The sequence below is a fragment of the Lissotriton vulgaris genome, chromosome 4_1 (assembly GCF_964263255.1).
Source record: "Lissotriton vulgaris chromosome 4_1, aLisVul1.2, whole genome shotgun sequence".
NCBI lineage: Eukaryota > Metazoa > Chordata > Amphibia > Caudata > Salamandridae > Lissotriton > Lissotriton vulgaris.
Window position 1 is genome coordinate 1,867,244,534 of NC_141691.1, and position 18,277 is coordinate 1,867,262,810.

The 18,277-nt window shown below is 44.1% G+C and overlaps 1 protein-coding gene across 1 annotated transcript in view; it reads right to left on the reverse strand.

Annotated features, from left to right (window-relative positions):
- ANXA13 (annexin A13) overlaps positions 1-18,277 on the reverse strand; it is a 200,537-nt gene that overhangs the window by 18,055 nt on the left and 164,205 nt on the right. The window contains exons 7-8 of the mRNA XM_086966189.1: positions 10,740-10,808; positions 7,311-7,412 (exon numbers count right to left, since the gene is read on the reverse strand). Of these exons, the coding sequence (XP_086822315.1) occupies positions 7,311-7,412; positions 10,740-10,808 (171 nt within the window). The remainder of the gene's footprint in view (positions 1-7,310; positions 7,413-10,739; positions 10,809-18,277) is intronic.

Here is an 18,277-nt window from a genome sequence, read left to right on the forward strand (position 1 = left end):
TGAACAATTATCTCCCTACAGAATCATTAACTTTATTTTGTTGATAGAGGTACGTACTAATGGCATAACATGTCTATAATAAGAATCTGACATTAATACTCAATTGTAACAATTTATTACGAGCAAGCAGTGGCATTAAAGTGACTTCTACACTTCCTCGGGGCTGTTTCTTAGCATTCCACTCATTGTTTATCTTCGACCTCAACAGAGGGTACAGAGAGCCCTGCCACATGGAGCAGCAACATTAATGGACAGCCCTGATTGACCGAGCAAGCTATAGGTTTAGAGTTTACCCATCATAGAGCCTGCTATTTTGCTTTTCATTGAGTCTCCCATAGAAGACAGGTTAGGGGCAAGTTGGTTGAGCTGTGGCAGCCAATGGTAAGGTTGCCCACCCTACCACCATTGTTTGATGGATGGATAGAAACGTATGTCAGTCCCTGGGGCTCATGAGTGGCCCACAGTCAATTCCACCTCTCCGCTGCCCTCCGCTGGTTTAGAGCTGGTGGCACCCGGTGCAACAATAATTTTTGGCGCCTCCACCCCAAGACTGCCTCCTTGGATTCTTACACTACCACCTGGCAAAAGTGCCTCTCATCTCTCCAATCATAAGTTATTGCTAAACACACAGCATCCCCCATCTAAGATCAGCACCCCCTCCACAGGTCTGCGCCCAGTGAGGCCGCACAAGTTGCTTTGCCCTAAAGCCGGCCCTGACCACCAATCAGAGAAATTTGTGGTAGGGGGGCAGTGCTGTCAGTTTGACCCATTTCAGGCATGAGCAGTGCATCCAATCACAATACGTGGTATATTGTCCACACTAACCACACCAAACACACTCAATCTTTATTTGTGATGGTGTGTTCTAACTTCTTACCTTACCATTGTTACCTGCACCGTCTCAAAATCTATGCACATCCAATTTACTCAACCACCACCACCACCACAGAGGCCCCTCTATACAAACTATTCTCCTGCTTCGGTGTTGTCTGTCAATAGACAGAAGAGAGTGGAGATGAAGCCAAGACCAGAATGACGGATGTGAGTGAACACGACAGCTCGCTTCTTCAATGGCCCAGCAAGTCAACGGTTGCATTCTTTGACTCCAATTTATGATTCTTCACACTTGCAGGATGAGGGAAGGGATGTATGCACTGGCAGAACAGGCCAGTCACACCATGGAGGCAACAACGTAGCAGGCAAGAACACCGGAGGTGGCTCCCATGTCTAGATCAAGAAACAGTGAGCAACCCAAAATACCCTTGAGGGCTTGGGTGATTAAATGGAGGGGTAGAGGTGCCTTCAAGGGAGTTTGTTAGAATGACAATTTGTAGTTTCGACTGATTTTAAAAGGTAAGTTAATATTCCTTACATGAAATCAATTCAACAAAAATTAAATAATTAGTTATATGTAGTCACTGTTTGATCAAAAACACATATACACAACATAAATAACAAACACAAAAGTGTATTGGAAAAATAGAATTTATCAAAATTGTAAAAAGGTCGATGATTTCATATACAGATAAAGTTAATTCAAAGATGATTGGGTCTGCAGGTACAGAAAATATATATTAATAAATAACTCAACAGAACCTAAAAACACCTATCCACAATCAAAGTAAATGTGACAAAGCGAGGATGAGGTTGAGGTCGACGTTTCGGTCTCCTAGATACAACTTTCTGAGACCATCTTCAGGACAGTTGTCAATTGCATACTGTATGAAAAACCAAGTGTAATCTCAATTTGAACGCTGCAGGTCGTCTCACGTGCAAACCGTTTCGTATAGGACAGAGAGAATCGAGCTGCTCCTAGTATTGTGTAGGACCAAGGTCTATATTATTTTCGATCAAAAAGGTCATAAAGGTCGATGCCAAGCATCGGTAATCTAACACTCCGTGTTGGCTTTTGCCTTCTGCTTGCTGCCCGTTTCGTTGCCATTGATCTACATTGAGATATTAGAGTATTCGCATTTAATATTGGAAGCTCCACACAAAGTCAATTAATTCTGTCGTTGTACTCAGATTCACTTCTATGCCCATATAACTTTCGTGACCCATGAGGATTACGCTACGCATATCTACCTAACGTTTATCCAACACGGAGTGTTAGATTACCGACGCTTGGCATCGACCTTTATGATCGCAATTAATATAGACCTTGGTCCTACACAATACTAGGAGCAGCTCGATTCTCTCTGTCCTATACGAAACGGTTTGCACGTGAGACGACCCATGATCTGCAGCGTTCAAATTGAGATTACAATTGGTTTTTTATACAGTATACAATTGACAACTGTCCTGAAGATGGTCTCAGAAAGTTGTATCTAGGAGACCGAAACGTCGACCTCCACCTCATCCTCGCTTTGTCACATTTACTTTGATTGTGGATAGGTGTTTTAGGTTCTGTTGAGTTATTTATTAATATATCTTTTCTGTACCTGCAGACCTAATCATCTTTGAATTAACTTTATCTGTATATGAAATCATCGACCTTTTTACCATTTTGATAAATTCTATTTTTCCAATACACTTTTGTGTTTGTTATTTATGTTGTGTATATGTGTTTTTGATCAAACAGTGACTACATATAACTAATTATTTAATTTTTGTTGAATTGATTTCATGTAAGGAATATTAACTTACCTTATAAAGTCAGTCTAAACTACAAATTGTCATTCTAACAAACTTCCTTGAAGGCACCTCTACCCCTCCCATGTCTAGAGGCAACTACGATTCAGCAACAGAACAGTTGGTCTCCTTAATAGTGACTGGAACGCCCGGTAAAGGGACCCTGCGCATTAGAACGTGCTAAGCATCTCTGCTTTTAAAAGTGACTATTTCTATTTGTTTTAAACTCTGTTTAATTGCACAATATTTTGCTTACCAGCACATTGCACTTTGCCCCCACTGCGTGGAACGACTCTTAAAGGGTTCAGAAACTTCTTCAGCATCTCTGCTTTTAAAAATTGACTATTTTTTTTCATTTTAAACTTTGTTGCACTTTGCCCCCACTGCGTCTTCCCTGGTCCCCACGGATTGCTCTGCTTGTGTGGAAGCAATTGGACGCAAACCGGAAGTGTCCTACTTCCGGCAGGAAGCATCACTGCGGTTAGGAGTCTAGCTGCCGAACCGGCATCATAAAAACACATGCCTGCCTAGACGTGCAGCTGGCGCACCGAAGGCAAGCCCATCTGCGCCCGTCCGCGCCAGAGGGGCCAGAAACGCTACCCCCACACCTCAGAAAGATCTCCCCCTCTCACATACTCTCAAGATAAGCTTCTGAACCTGGCGGAGAAACAAAAAACAAATTGATGCCATATTAAAGCTTCCCCAGCAGTGGTTAAAGGACATTTTTACTGTCTCAACTGCAAATGGGGAGCCGAGATGTTCACACCCTGACCACTGAGGTAGACCCAAACCAACATCATAATAACCTGTCCTTAAACTATACCTACATCAACGTCAGATCTCTCCCCACACATAGTACTGAGATTTGAGGTACTCTAGATGACCTATGTCCAGATCTGGCCTTCGCCACCGAAACTTGGCTTGATGATAATAACTCTCCCGACATTGTTTCAGCCCTCCCACCTGGTTTTAAAATTCTAAAACAGGATAGGAAAGGCAGGAGAGGTGGTGGTATAGACATTCTTTTCAAAGACCATTTCTTCTGCATTCCCACCACAATCACCCAAGTAGGCGCCCATGAGATCCTAGCTTTTTTAGTTTTGAAGGGTGCCCACGTATTACTGGGAGGAGCAGTCATCTATAACCCCACTGGCCATTATTCTGGATTAAGTGCTAACTTACTTGCTCAACTTTTCCCCCTCTGCCTAAAACAGAATCAACTCCTAGTCATGAGCGATTTTAACCTCCATTTTGAAAATACTGCTAACCCAGGTGTTAAACATTTGGAAATCGATTTGGCCATTATGCAACTAACTCAGAACATATCAGAACCAACCCATGTGGCTGGACATTCCTTGGACCCATTGTTCTCGAACATAACAACTATTAACATTCATGAGATTAAACCACTTTTGTGGACAGATCACTGCTTAATCTCCTTTTCCCTAACTCTACCAATTAAGTCATCTAAGGTTGAAACTACACATCAATCAGGGATAAGACCCTTGAACCGAATTACTCAGGAAGCCTTTACTATGCATTTCACTAATCTTAACCCGTACACACTTCAGTCCTATTCTGCTAGCGCCTCAGCTACTCACTTACAACAAAAAATTGAGAAGTCTCTTGACAAATGCGCCCCCAAACTCAATAGAAAACTGGCCAACAATTCCAGATCCGACAGATGGTACACTCCTGAACTACAAACAAATACACGAAAATGTCGTACTTTTGACCATAAATGGAGACTGTCAAATGGCAGTACAGATAGACAAAATTTCTTAGCTGAACAAAATAATTACCTTCACGCTATAAAAAACGCCAAAACAAACTACTATACAAGAAGGATTAAAGACAATGGCAACTCGTCCAAGGAACTTTACCAACTTATTCACAAACTTTGTAAACCCACCAGCCTATTTCAAACCATGACTCCTACAACAAAGAACTGTGAATTAATCAATCATTTTTTCACCAACAAAGTGACAAACACCTTGACACTCTAACTCCTTTTTCAGAGGAAGAAGTGACCAAAGCCATGATTGAGGTCAAGGCAGAATCTCCACTTGATCCCTGCCCTCTTTTTATCTTTGCCAGACTAGCGTCAATTTTATCCAATCACGCCACCAAAATACTTAACCAATCTCTGGAGCAAGCATCATTCCCGCACATTTGGAAAAAATAGTGGTATTTCCACTTCTTAAAAAATCAGGACTTGGAATATATGATCCAGGTAACTATCGCCCCATCTCACAACTTCCTTATCTATCCAAAGTCTTGGAGCGTTAAGCAAATAGGCAACTTTCCACCTTCCTTGAATCGGGCAACTTATTTAACCCCTCACAGATGGGCTTTAGAGACAATAACAGCACCGAAGCCACTCTACTGGCAGTGTCTGATAATATTAGACCACTAGTTGATCAAGGTAGAGCCCTAGTATTGATCCTACTGGATCTTACTGCGGCCTTTGACACTGTATCACACACCAAATTACTCCAAATCCAGCATAAAAAAGGAATCCGTTCTAAAGCCCTGTCATGATTTGCCTCATTTCTGAAACATCGAACCAAAACAACTCAAATGGAATCCTGCACCTCCACTTCAAAGAGCATGAAATACGGAGCCCTGCACGGTGCTACCCTAAGCCCCACCCAGTTCAATGCATAAGTTTCATCTCTGGCGGATATTAGTAGGAAATGGGGATTTGACATCTGCTCATACGCCAATGACACACAATTAGTGATTCCCCTTGTAGACAGGCTGACCAACACCGAGACTAAGAACTACTTAATAAATTGTTTCACTGAACTCGCCGGTTGGATGGCCCAGCACTGTCTAAAACTAAATGCCGGGAAATCTGAAATCCTGGTTTTCGGGGGTGCCCAGGGTATTTGAGACAATAGCTGGTGGCCCCAGGCACTAGGCACCGCCCCAAAATCCAAATGAGCAGCAAAAAATCTGGGCATCATCTTCGATGACACCCTATCTATGCAGGACCAAGTACGCATGCTATGCAAAAAAGCCTTTTCTATACTGAAACTTTTCAGGCATCTCTTTCCCTGGATCCCACAAAATTGCAGGCAAACGGTTACACAGGCTCTGTTTATGAGCAGACTCGATTATGGCACGCCCTTTATGTTGGCATGGCCGACTATCTATACTCTGGACTTCGGGTGGTCCAGAGCGCTGCCGCCAAACTAATATGTAATAAAAAAAATACAGTTCAGCATCCCATTGCTTGAAGGAATTACATTGGCTACCAGTCCGCCAGAGAGCTAACCTCTGTTTTGAGCATAGAACGTTGCATAGAACGTTGCATAAACAAGGACCATATATCCTACAAGATAAATTAAATTTTCATATCCCTTCGCGTAACCTGAAATCATGTCACCAAGCCCTCGCCTCAGCCAAGCGCACATACAAGGTCAGAATGGGCGACCGGTCCTTCTCCAAATCAGCCGCAGTCCTTTGTAACAGCCTACCCCTTGACCTTTGCCTGACAGACAACTACCTTCTGTTCAGGAAAAAACTGAATAACACCCTGTTCCCTAGATACTGATCCTACCATTGATCAAATTGCACTGTACTCTAATCTGTCCTAGCGCCGTGATGCCCCTTGGGACGATTGATGCGCTTTACAAATACGGTTAAATACAAATACAAAAAATCATGGTGAGGGAGGTATGGAGTACAAAACAGCCCCACACTTTCCATCCATCAAATGAGAGAAGGGCCAGAGATCTCTGCACAAACATGACAATGTGCAGCTCGTGAGGTGGGAGGAATGGGGGATCCTCAAGCTGAAAGAAATGGGGCAAATACCACAAAGGAAGGAAAGGGGTCCCTGTGCACTGCAAGGGTGTAGACATATAGAGAACTGCCCCTGGGCAACGTGTGCCTCAAGGCCCCTGGCAAAAGAACTGTTTAAAACAATACTGAGTGTGGGAATGAAAATTGCCAATTGTATTCAAATGCTGCTACTCTTTTTTAACCTCTTTTACCAAAAGAGACCTTTATGAAGTACAAGGCTTCTCCAACGAGTAGCTCGTGAGCTACTGGTAGCTCTCCAGCTACTTGGAAGTAGCTCTCCTGTGTACATCCCAGCCCACTAAATGTTTGGTTGTCATTTTTGAGATGAAAATGTGTAGATTTTCACAACTCACAAGTCGATGTTTGGAGAAAAATGATTGAATTTCCAACGTAAATTGAAAGCTGATATTTGAGTGATACAATTATGCTGTGTAAAGAAAGGGCATTGCAGGTATGGCAGGTATGTATCACCAATGTAGAAGCATTCCACACTGACCAAGCATTTTGTAAATGCTGCTGGCAACTATGCCTGATGCATTGAGGTTGTCACTGCTGGTAGTCTTGCACATGGTGGCTACTAAAGTAATCTTGTATGTTGTGATCTCTATTAAAACACTAATATTAGTAGCTCAGCATGATTTTCATTAAACACAAGTAGCTCTTATTACAGAATAGGTTGGAGAACTCTAAGTCAGGGTATAAGCATTCCCCCAGCTTGTGCGCATAAATGCGAACACACACTTTATTTCATACTTACAGACTTCCACGTTTGTCTAAAAAGCAGAAACTACGGTAGTGGTAGTAGTAGTCTATTGCACTTAAGAACAGGCTCATTAGAATTACTCTCACGTGCTGAAGAGTGTACTTACTATCTCATAGGCCTTAAAAGTGGCTCTTAATTGCATGTAATTTCTCTTTGCAAGGACAACATTGAATTGGAGTTCGTCTGTACCCCAGCGACCTTGTCCTGCCTCAAATGAAAAAGAGAGAAACAAATGTCAACTTCCGAAGGATTTATTTCAGTTCATAATTAGAAATGCAAGTATCAACAATGAATAGCCAAAAAAAGAGATCTTACAAACTAGTTTATAGGTTGGGTCGTCATTTGGGCCACATAATGTAACATGGGCCAGCACTGTAGTTAGTTCCATGTTAATCGTAAATTGCACACAAACTTTAATCATTATGTGTTGTCAATGAAAACGGGGATGCCATTGTTGAAAAATGGGGAGGGGCAGTATGATATATTTAAATACAGTTTAATCTATGTTATAGATACAGGAACGTAACAGCACTAATACGTTTTAAACACAGGATGTTACTTGCACAGATAAAAGTGGAAACAATGCAGAGCTGAAAGTGGGTTATATTATATTCTAAAGGGATTGGTGCATATTGAGCTTTTAAAAATCATTAAGATGACATAAAGAAACTGATTTCTACAGCAATGGGATACAGACCCCAGGATTGACCCTTGCAGTTATATGTATATGTTTCGGTAATGGTTGTAATTTGCAACCTTAGATCTTGTTCAGGACAAGTATACAGTAAAGGGCAAATATACAATAAAGGGAAAATATACAGTAGAATAACTTTCATTTAGGGGTGTGCGACGATTCAAAGATTTTATTCTTGCAATACATCCCTTAATTCTTGCAAATATGACAATTACTACATGAAGTTAAGTAACTTTTCTGCAGTGGGCTCTTATGTGAAGTTGTTGCAACAAAAATCAATTGCAAAAATCCATCTCATTTTAAAGTCCCAAGGAAAACAGTTAGAAAGATAACTTGGAAGAAAAGCTGTACCCACTTTTAGAGGCAACTAGCAATCAGGATAAATTTATGCAAGGTCACAAAGAAAAACGACCCCAAAGCCTAAATGTAGAAAATCCAGGAATGTCTGCGACTAAAAAGGTAGGACAAAAATGGGATCTGAACCTCTTGATCCTTACTGCATGTAAGCTACAAGCAAGCTGAACAGTGCTAGGTGCTCAGCAGGACCACAAGACATATTTATCTTCTTTTATCTTCCTTTCGTAACCGGTCTCGGGCCGTATTACATAAGGTGCCCCGGGGGCCCAACAGGCGTTTGCACCCCCGGGGCACTTTGGTATTATAGAAGGGGGCACAGATGCTTGTGCCTCACCTTCTATAATACTGCTGGCACACTTAATGCACCAGCGCTACCTTCAGAGGGTGTGCCCTCATTTGCAAATGAGGGAATTCCTTTGACTTTACGCCTGGGCCATATGCGGGCGCAGAGTCAAAGAAGCCCTCAGGTGGCGCACGGACAGTGTGCTCCCTGACAGCAGCTTTCTGCAGAGGGTAAAGGGGTTCCCATGGACCCTCAAGACATCCTCTTGCAGGCGGGTGCAGTCATTGACTGCACCCGCCTGCAAGGGGATCTCTAATCCTCTTTGAAAGTGCAGGGGGGTGCCGCCTGCACTGTGAAACCATGGAGCAGCTTCTCTGTGTTTTCACATATATGCGCTGCCCTCAGGGCAGCACAAGGTTGTGGCTGCCCTCAGGGGAGCGCAATCACCATATTGGGATGCATTGGCATTGTTTTCATCCGGCGCACCGTTTCAAACATGTGCTGGGCGCAAACAATGCCAATACGTAATACGACCCCTAGTGGGCAATAGCCATAGGTCTAAGGAAGCTATCATGGCTTGAGGACAGTATAATCTTCAGGTAGCTAAAAGCTATTATGATGTTCTCGCTGAGCGCCTTAGTAACAGTTCCAATTGCAAAGATCATTTGCTATATATTTCAAGTTACCTTCTGAATACTATATATAGCTCCACGTGAGCCCAATAACTTCTCCAGCACATCCAGACTGCTACTTAATCTCTTATAAACTTATATATCAGATAGAGATAAAGGCCTAAGCCGTTTCGACATAGAAAATGTTTCATTTCATTTCATTAGTCGTACGAATGAACCAGTGATTGGGATCTGCTCCTACGGTATATTAACTAGGAATTGCAAAAGCTTTTATTTTTAATGTAAATTGTGCTGAAAATCTCAAAAATGCTATGATTATCCACAGTATCCAGAAATATGGCAGAAATATCCCACCAGATGTAAGTTTGGAAATCACAAGTCAATGTTTCTTTTGAAAATCAATTCGGTGTTGGGTTTAAGAAATTGCATACTTTTTCGAAAGAATAAACATTTCTTCAGGAATCATTTCATGTTTGCAACAAATCATTTTGTGTTTCTGTAGCAACTTATTATTTTTTGTTGTTGTTGGCAGTCAATCCTTTGGGTCTGATTGCTCAAGTTGAATATTTTTGGCGAATAAGGTGTGATGCGCTATAGTCTTCCAATTGAATTACGGACCCAAATCCGCCCGAGGTGCTTTTAATGGGATTCAACTTGCATATTGGTAAGAATCATGGGGCACATTTATGAAGAAATCACGCAGTAAATCGCAGCGAGCCACCACGCTGCGCTGCATGATAGGTACCCAGCATGAATGCGCCTTATTTAACATTACGAGGCACATTTCTGTCTTTTTCTTATATTGGCGCACTCATGACTGCCTAGCGCCAATGCAGACAGCCCTGCACCATAATGCAAGGGTTCCTGCATTGTAAGCAGGGTTGTTTTTCTACAGGAAGGGACGCCTTCCTGCCCAAAAACAATCCACTGAGGCAATGTTCGCTTTCTATGTGTGCTACAGAATGCAGCACATATAGCAAGAGAAAACCATAGGGAGAAAGACAATCATTTCTCCTTGGTGCTCCTCACCTAGGGAGGCAAACATTTTGATCCATCCCCAGGTCTATCAGTATTGGTAAAACTGGGAATGCATCAAAATCCAGGGGTGGATGCATGGGAACATCCATGCTCCCCCAGTGGAAAGCCTCCCTGGGGCAGACTAACGCAACGAAGCGATTTGCACTGCGTTGCATAACTCAATATTTATCAAGCCATGAAGGGCGGTGCAAGGTGGCCTTGCATGGCTTGAAACAACGATTTCAGTAGTTGCGTCGCCCTTGCACACCATTGCGTGGCTCAAGGACGGCGCAACTCTTTGATAAATATGCCCCCATGTGTTACTCTTTCTGAAAGATGTGCGCTTCTCATAAGTGGGTTTAAAGAGATAAGTGTGAAGCAGAGTGTGTGAAAGAGGAGGCAATGTTTGAATCGGGCAACAAATGCATCGCCCAAACCTTTTACAAACATTGTATTGGAACTATAAAGTCCACTGTGCATACAGAATTGCTGTGAAACAGTTGTTAAAATGTTGAGGCATAATTTGTTGTATTTGAACATAAATATACTTACTTCATACAATTCCTTGGCATCTTTTCCGGCCAGATCTTCGTTTATTTCGAGACCCTCGTCTCGGTTGGCCTGCGGGAGAGAGGTTGTGATTATGCGGAGTATCAAACGCACACAAAAGTTAACATTTGCTGTTTTCAATATACCTCTGCGGATTTGTCAGAAACACTGCCTCTGCTGCCACCTGCTGTCCACTTCAATACAAAAAAAAAGTGTCCTACATGCCATTAAAGTACACAAAACTCCCCAGGAATAATAAGTATATTCGTCTGCTTTTTGCACCCGGGGCACCTATGAAGGAGGCAGGAGAAGCGTTGGGGGCCTCTTCTGTAATATGGATTGCACGGGAATGAAATGTGCACTGATGCCACCTAAAAGCAGCACTTCCTTATTTCTTTAGGGGGTGGCCCCTTGCAAAGTAAGGACTGCCTTTGCCATATTACAGACATGGGTGCAAGGGCAAAGAAGCAGTCAAGAGGCCCACTGATTGTGCTCCATGTGTGAACTGTTCTACTTACAGTGGTCGCCAACAAGGGTGCCCCTTAGAAGAAGGGCTCAGGGGGGTCTCCCGAGATCAGAAAGGTCGGCTGCAGGCAGGTGCTGTCATTCGCAGCACCCACAGGCAGGGGAATGTCAGCCCCTTCTTCAGTGAGCGCTGCAATGAAAGATGGACTGGTGGTTTGAGCCTTCACTTTGTCTAGCAACGCTGCACTCTCATGTATGCAAGGTGACGTCTATCAATGCTGCACTGTCATGTATGCAAGGTGACGTCTATCAATGCTGCACTGTCTCATGTATGCAAGGTGACGTCTATCAACGCTGCACTGTCTCATGTATGCAAGGTGACATCTATCAATGCTGCACTGTCTCATGTATGCAAGGTGGCGTCTATCAATGCTGCACTGTCTCATGTATGCAAGGTGACGTCTATCAATGCGGCACTCTCATGTATGCAAGGTGACGTCTATCAACGCTGCACTCATGTATGCAAAGTGACGTCTATCAATGCTGCACTGTCTCATGTATGCAAGGTGACGTCTATCAATGCTGCACTGTCTCATGTATGCAAGGTGACGTCTATCAACGCTGCACTCTCATGTATGCAAGGTGACGTCTATCAATGCTGCACTCTCATGTATGCATGGTGACGCCTATCAAAGCTGCACTCAAGTATGCAAGGTGACGTCTATCAACGCTGCACTCTCATGTATGCAAGGTGACGTCTATCAACGCTGCACTTTCATGTAGGCAAGGTGACGTCTATCAATGCTGCACTGTCATGTATGCAAGGTGACGTCTATCAACGCTGCACTGTCTCATGTATGCAAGGTGACGTCTATCAACGCTGCACTGTCTCATGTATGCAAGGTGACATCTATCAATGCTGCACTGTCATGTATGCAAGGTGGCGTCTATCAATGCTGCACTGTCTCATGTATGCAAGGTGACGTCTATCAACGCTGCACTCTCATGTATGCAAGGTGACGTCTATCAACGCTGCACTGTCTCATGTATGCAAGGTGACGTCTATCAATGCGGCACTCTCATGTATGCAAGGTGACGTCTATCAACGCTGCACTCATGTATGCAAGGTGACGTCTATCAACGCTGCACTCATGTATGCAAAGTGACGTCTATCAATGCTGCACTGTCTCATGTATGCAAGGTGACGTCTATCAACGCTGCACTGTCTCATGTATGCAAGGTGACGTCTATCAACGCTGCACTGTCTCATGTATGCAAGGTGACATCGATCAATGCTGCACTGTCTCATGTATGCAAGGTGACATCTATCAATGCTGCACTGTCTCATGTATGCAAGGTGGCGTCTATCAATGCTGCACTGTCTCATGTATGCAAGGTGACGTCTATCAATGCGGCACTCTCATGTATGCAAGGTGACATCTATCAACGCTGCACTCATGTATGCAAGGTGATGTCTATCAATGCTGCACTCATGTATGCAAGGTGACGTCTATCAATGCTGCACTGTCTCATGTATGCAAGGTGACGTCTATCAATGCTGCACTCATGTATGCAGGGTGAAGTCTATCAATGCTGCACTCTCATGTATGCAGGGTGATGTCTATCAATGCTGCACTGTCTCATATATGCAAGGTGACGTCTGTCAATGCTGCACTCATGTATGCAAGGTGACGTCTATCACTGCTGCACTGTCTCATGTATGCAAGGTGACGTCTATCAATGCTGCACTGTCTCATGTATGCAAGGTGACGTCTATCAATGCTGCAGTCTCATGTATGCAGGGTGACGTCTATCAACGCTGCACTGTCTCATGTATGCAAGGTGACGTCTATCAACGCTGCACTGTCTCATGTATGCAAGGTGACGTCTATCAACGCTGCACTGTCTCATGTATGCAAGGTGACGTCTATCAACGCTGCACTGTCTCATGTATGCAAGGTGACGTCTATCAATGCTTCACTGTCTCATGTATGCAGGGTGACGTCTATCAATGCTTCACTGTCTCATGTATGCAGAGTGACGTCTATCAATGCTGCACTCTCATGTATGCAAGGTGACGTCTATCAACGCTGCACTCTCATGTATGCAAGGTGACGTCTATCAATGCTGCACTGTCTCATGTATGCAAGGTGACGTCTATCAATGCTGCACTGTCTCATGTATGCAGGGTGACGTCTATCAATGCTGCACTCTCATGTATGCAGGGTGATGTCTATCAATGCTGCACTGTCTCATATATGCAAGGTGACGTCTGTCAATGCTGCACTCATGTATGCAAGGTGACGTCTATCAATGCTGCACTGTCTCATGTATGCAAGGTGACGTCTATCAACGCTGCACTCTCATGTATGCAAGGTGACGTCTATCAACGCTGCACTGTCTAATGTATGCAAGGTGACGTCTATCAATACTGCACTGTCTCATGTATGCAAGGTGACGTCTATCAATGCTTCACTGTCTCATGTATGCAGGGTGACGTCTATCAATGCTGCACTCTCATGTATGCAGGGTGACGTCTATCAATGCTGCACTCTCATGTATGCAGGGTGATGTCTATCAATGCTGCACTGTCTCATATATGCAAGGTGACGTCTGTCAATGCTGCACTCATGTATGCAAGGTGACGTCTATCAATGCTGCACTGTCTCATGTATGCAGGGTGACTTCTATCAATGCTGCACTCTCATGTATGCAGGGTGATGTCTAATAATGCTGCACTGCCTCATATATGCAAGGTGACGTCTGTCAATGCTGCAATCATGTATGCAAGGTGACGTCTATCAATGCTGCACTGTCTCATGTATGCAAGGTGACGTCTATCAAGGCTGCACTGTCTCATGTATGCAAGGTGACGTCTATCAATGCTTCACTGTCTCATGTATGCAGAGTGTCGTCTATCAATGCTGCACTCTCATGTATGCAAGGTGACGTCTATCAACGCTGCACTCTCATGTATGCAAGGTGACGTCTATCAATGCTGCACTGTCTCATGTATGCAAGGTGACGTCTATCAATGCTGCACTGTCTCATGTATGCAGGGTGACGTCTATCAATGCTGCACTCTCATGTATGCAGGGTGATGTCTATCAATGCTGCACTGTCTCATATATGCAAGGTGACGTCTGTCAATGCTGCACTCATGTATGCAAGGTGACGTCTATCAATGCTGCACTGTCTCATATATGCAAGGTGACGTCTATCAACGCTGCACTCTCATGTATGCAAGGTGACGTCTATCAACGCTGCACTGTCTAATGTATGCAAGGTGACGTCTATCAATACTGCACTGTCTCATGTATGCAAGGTGACGTCTATCAATGCTTCACTGTCTCATGTATGCAGGGTGACGTCTATCAATGCTGCACTCTCATGTATGCAGGGTGACGTCTATCAATGCTGCACTCTCATGTATGCAGGGTGATGTCTATCAATGCTGCACTGTCTCATATATGCAAGGTGACGTCTGTCAATGCTGCACTCATGTATGCAAGGTGACGTCTATCAATGCTGCACTGTCTCATGTATGCAGGGTGACTTCTATCAATGCTGCACTCTCATGTATGCAGGGTGATGTCTAATAATGCTGCACTGCCTCATATATGCAAGGTGACGTCTGTCAATGCTGCAATCATGTATGCAAGGTGACGTCTATCAATGCTGCACTGTCTCATGTATGCAAGGTGACGTCTATCAAGGCTGCACTGTCTCATGTATGCAAGGTGACGTCTATTAACGCTGCACTGTCTCATGTATGCAAGGTGACGTCTATCAACGCTGCACTCTCATGTATGCAAGGTGACGTCAATCAATGCTGCACTGTCTCATGTATGCAAGGTGACGTCTATCAATGCTGCACTGTCTCATGTATGCAAGGTGACGTCTATCAATGCTGCACTGTCTCATGTATGCAAGGTGACGTCTATCAACGCTGCACTGTCTCATGTATGCAAGGTGACGTCTATCAATGCTGCACTGTCTCATGCATGCAAGGTGACGTCTATCAATGATGCACTGTCTCATGTATGCAAGGTGACGTCTATCAATGCTGCACTCTCATGTATGCAAGGTGACGTCTATCAATGCTGCACTCTCATGTATGCAAGGTGATGTCTATCAATGCTGCACTCATGTATGCAAGGTGACGTCTATCAATGCTGCACTGTCTCATGTATGCAGGGTGACGTCTATCAATGCTGCACTCATGTATGCAGGGTGATGTCTATCAATGCTGCACTGTCTCATATATGCAAGGTGACGTCTGTCAATGCTGCACTCATGTGTGCAAGGTGACGTCTATCAATGCTGCACTGTCTCATGTATGCAAGGTGACGTCTATCAATGCTGCACTGTCTCATGTATGCAAGGTGACGTCTATCAACGCTGCACTGTCTCATGTATGCAAGGTGACGTCTATCAACGCTGCACTCTCATGTATGCAAGGTGACGTCTATCAATGCTGCACTGTCTCATGTATGCAAAGTGACGTCTATCAATGCTGCACTGTCTCATGTATGCAAGGTGACGTCTATCAATGCTGCACTGTCTCATGTATGCAAGGTGACGTCTATCAACGCTGCACTGTCTCATGTATGCAAGGTGACGTCTATCAATGCTGCACTGTCTCATGCATGCAAGGTGACGTCTATCAATGCTGCGCTGTCTCATGCATGCAAGCTGACGTCTATCAATGCTGCACTATCTCATATATGCAAGGTGACGTCTATCAATGCTGCACTATCTCATATATGCAAGGTGACGTCTATCAATGCTGCACTGTCTCATGTATGCAAGGTGACGTCTATCAATGATGCACTGTCTCATATATGCAAGGTTACGTCTATCAATGCTACACTGTCTCATGTATGCAAGGTGACGTCTATCAATGCTGCACTGTCTCATGTATGCAAGGTGACGTCTATCAATGCTGCACTGTCTCATGCATGCAAGGTGGCGTCTATCAATGCTGCACTGTCTCATGTATGCAAGGTGACATCTATCAATGCTGCACTGTCTCATATATGCAAGGTGACGTCTATCAATGCTGCACTCTCATGTATGCAAGGTGACGTCTATCAATGCTGCACTGTCTCATGTATGCAAGGTGACGTCTATCAATGCTGCACTGTCTCATATATGCAAAGTTACGTTTATCAATGCTGCACTGTCTCATGCATGCAAGGTGACATCTATCAATGCTGCACTGTCTCATGCATGCAAGGTGACGTCTATCAATGCTGCAATGTCTCATGTATGCAAGGTGACGTCTATCAATGCTTCACTGTCTCATGTATGCAGGGTGACGTCTATCAATGCTGCACTCATGTATGCAAGGTGACGTCTATCAATGCTGCACTCATGTATGCATGGTGACGCCTATCAAAGCTGCGCTCAAGTATGCAAGGTGACGTCTATCAACGCTGCACTCTCATATATGCAAGGTGACGTCTATCAATGCTGCACTGTCTCATGTATGCATGGTGACGTCTATCAATGATGCACTGTCTCATATATGCAAGGTGACGTCTATCAATGCTGCACTGTCTCATGTATGCAAGGTGACGTCTATCAATGTTGCACTATCAATGCTGCACTGTCTCATGTATGCAAGGTGACGTCTATCAATGCTGCACTGTCTCATGTATGCAAGGTGACGTCTATCAATGCTGCACTGTCTCATGTATGCAAGGTGACGTCTATCAATGATGCACTGTCTCATATATGCAAGGTGACGTCTATCAATGCTGCACTCTCATGTATGCAAGGTGACGTCTATCAATGCTGCACTGTCTCATGTATGCAAGGTGACGTCTATCAATGCTGCACTATCAATGCTGCACTGTCTCATGTATGCAAGGTGACGTCTATCAATGCTGCACTGTCTCATGCATGCAAGGTGACGTCTATCAATGCTGCACTGTCTCATATATGCAAGGTGACGTCTATCAATGCTGCACTGTCTCATGTATGCAAGGTGACGTCTATCAATGCTGCACTGTCTCATATATGCAAGGTGACGTCTATCAATGCTGCACTCTCATGTATGCAAGGTGACGTCTATCAATGCTGCACTGTCTCATGTATGCAAGGTGACGTCTATCAATGCTGCACTGTCTCATGCATGCAAGGTGACGTCTATCAATGCTGCACTGTCTCATATATGCAAGGTGACGTCTATCAATGCTGCACTGTCTCATGTATGCAAGGTGACGTCTATCAATGCTGCACTGTCTCATGTATGCAAGGTGACGTCTATCAATGCTGCACTCATGTATGCAAGGTGACGTCTATCAATGCTGCACTCTCATGTATGCAAGGTGACGTCTATCAATGCTGCACTGTCTCATGCATGCAAGGTGACGTTTATCAATGCTGCACTGTCTCATGCATGCAAGGTGACGTCTATCAATGCTGCACTGTCTCATGCATGCAAGGTGACATCTATCAATGCTGCACTGTCTCATGCATGCAAGGTGACGTCTATCAATGCTGCACTGTCTCATGTATGCCAGGTGACGTCTATCAATGCTGCACTGTCTCATGTATGCCAGGTGACGTCTATCAATGCTGCACTGTCTCATGTATGCAAGGTGACGTCTATCAATGCTGCACTGTCTCATGCATGCAAGGTGACGTCTATCAATGCTGCACTGTCTCATGTATGCAAGGTGACGTCTATCAATGCTGCACTGTCTCATGTATGCCAGGTGACGTCTATCAATGCTGCACTGTCTCATGTATGCAAGGTGACGTCTATCAATGCTGCACTCTCATGTATGCAAGGTGACGTCTATCAATGCTGCACTGTCTCATGTATGCAAGGTGACGTCTATCAATGCTGCACTGTCTCATATATGCAAAGTGACGTTTATCAATGCTGCACTGTCTCATGCATGCAAGGTGACATCTATCAATGCTGCACTGTCTCATGCATGCAAGGTGACGTCTATCAATGCTGCACTGTCTCATGTATGCAAGGTGACGTCTATCAATGCTTCACTGTCTCATGTATGCAGGGTGACGTCTATCAATGCTGCACTCATGTATGCAAGGTGACG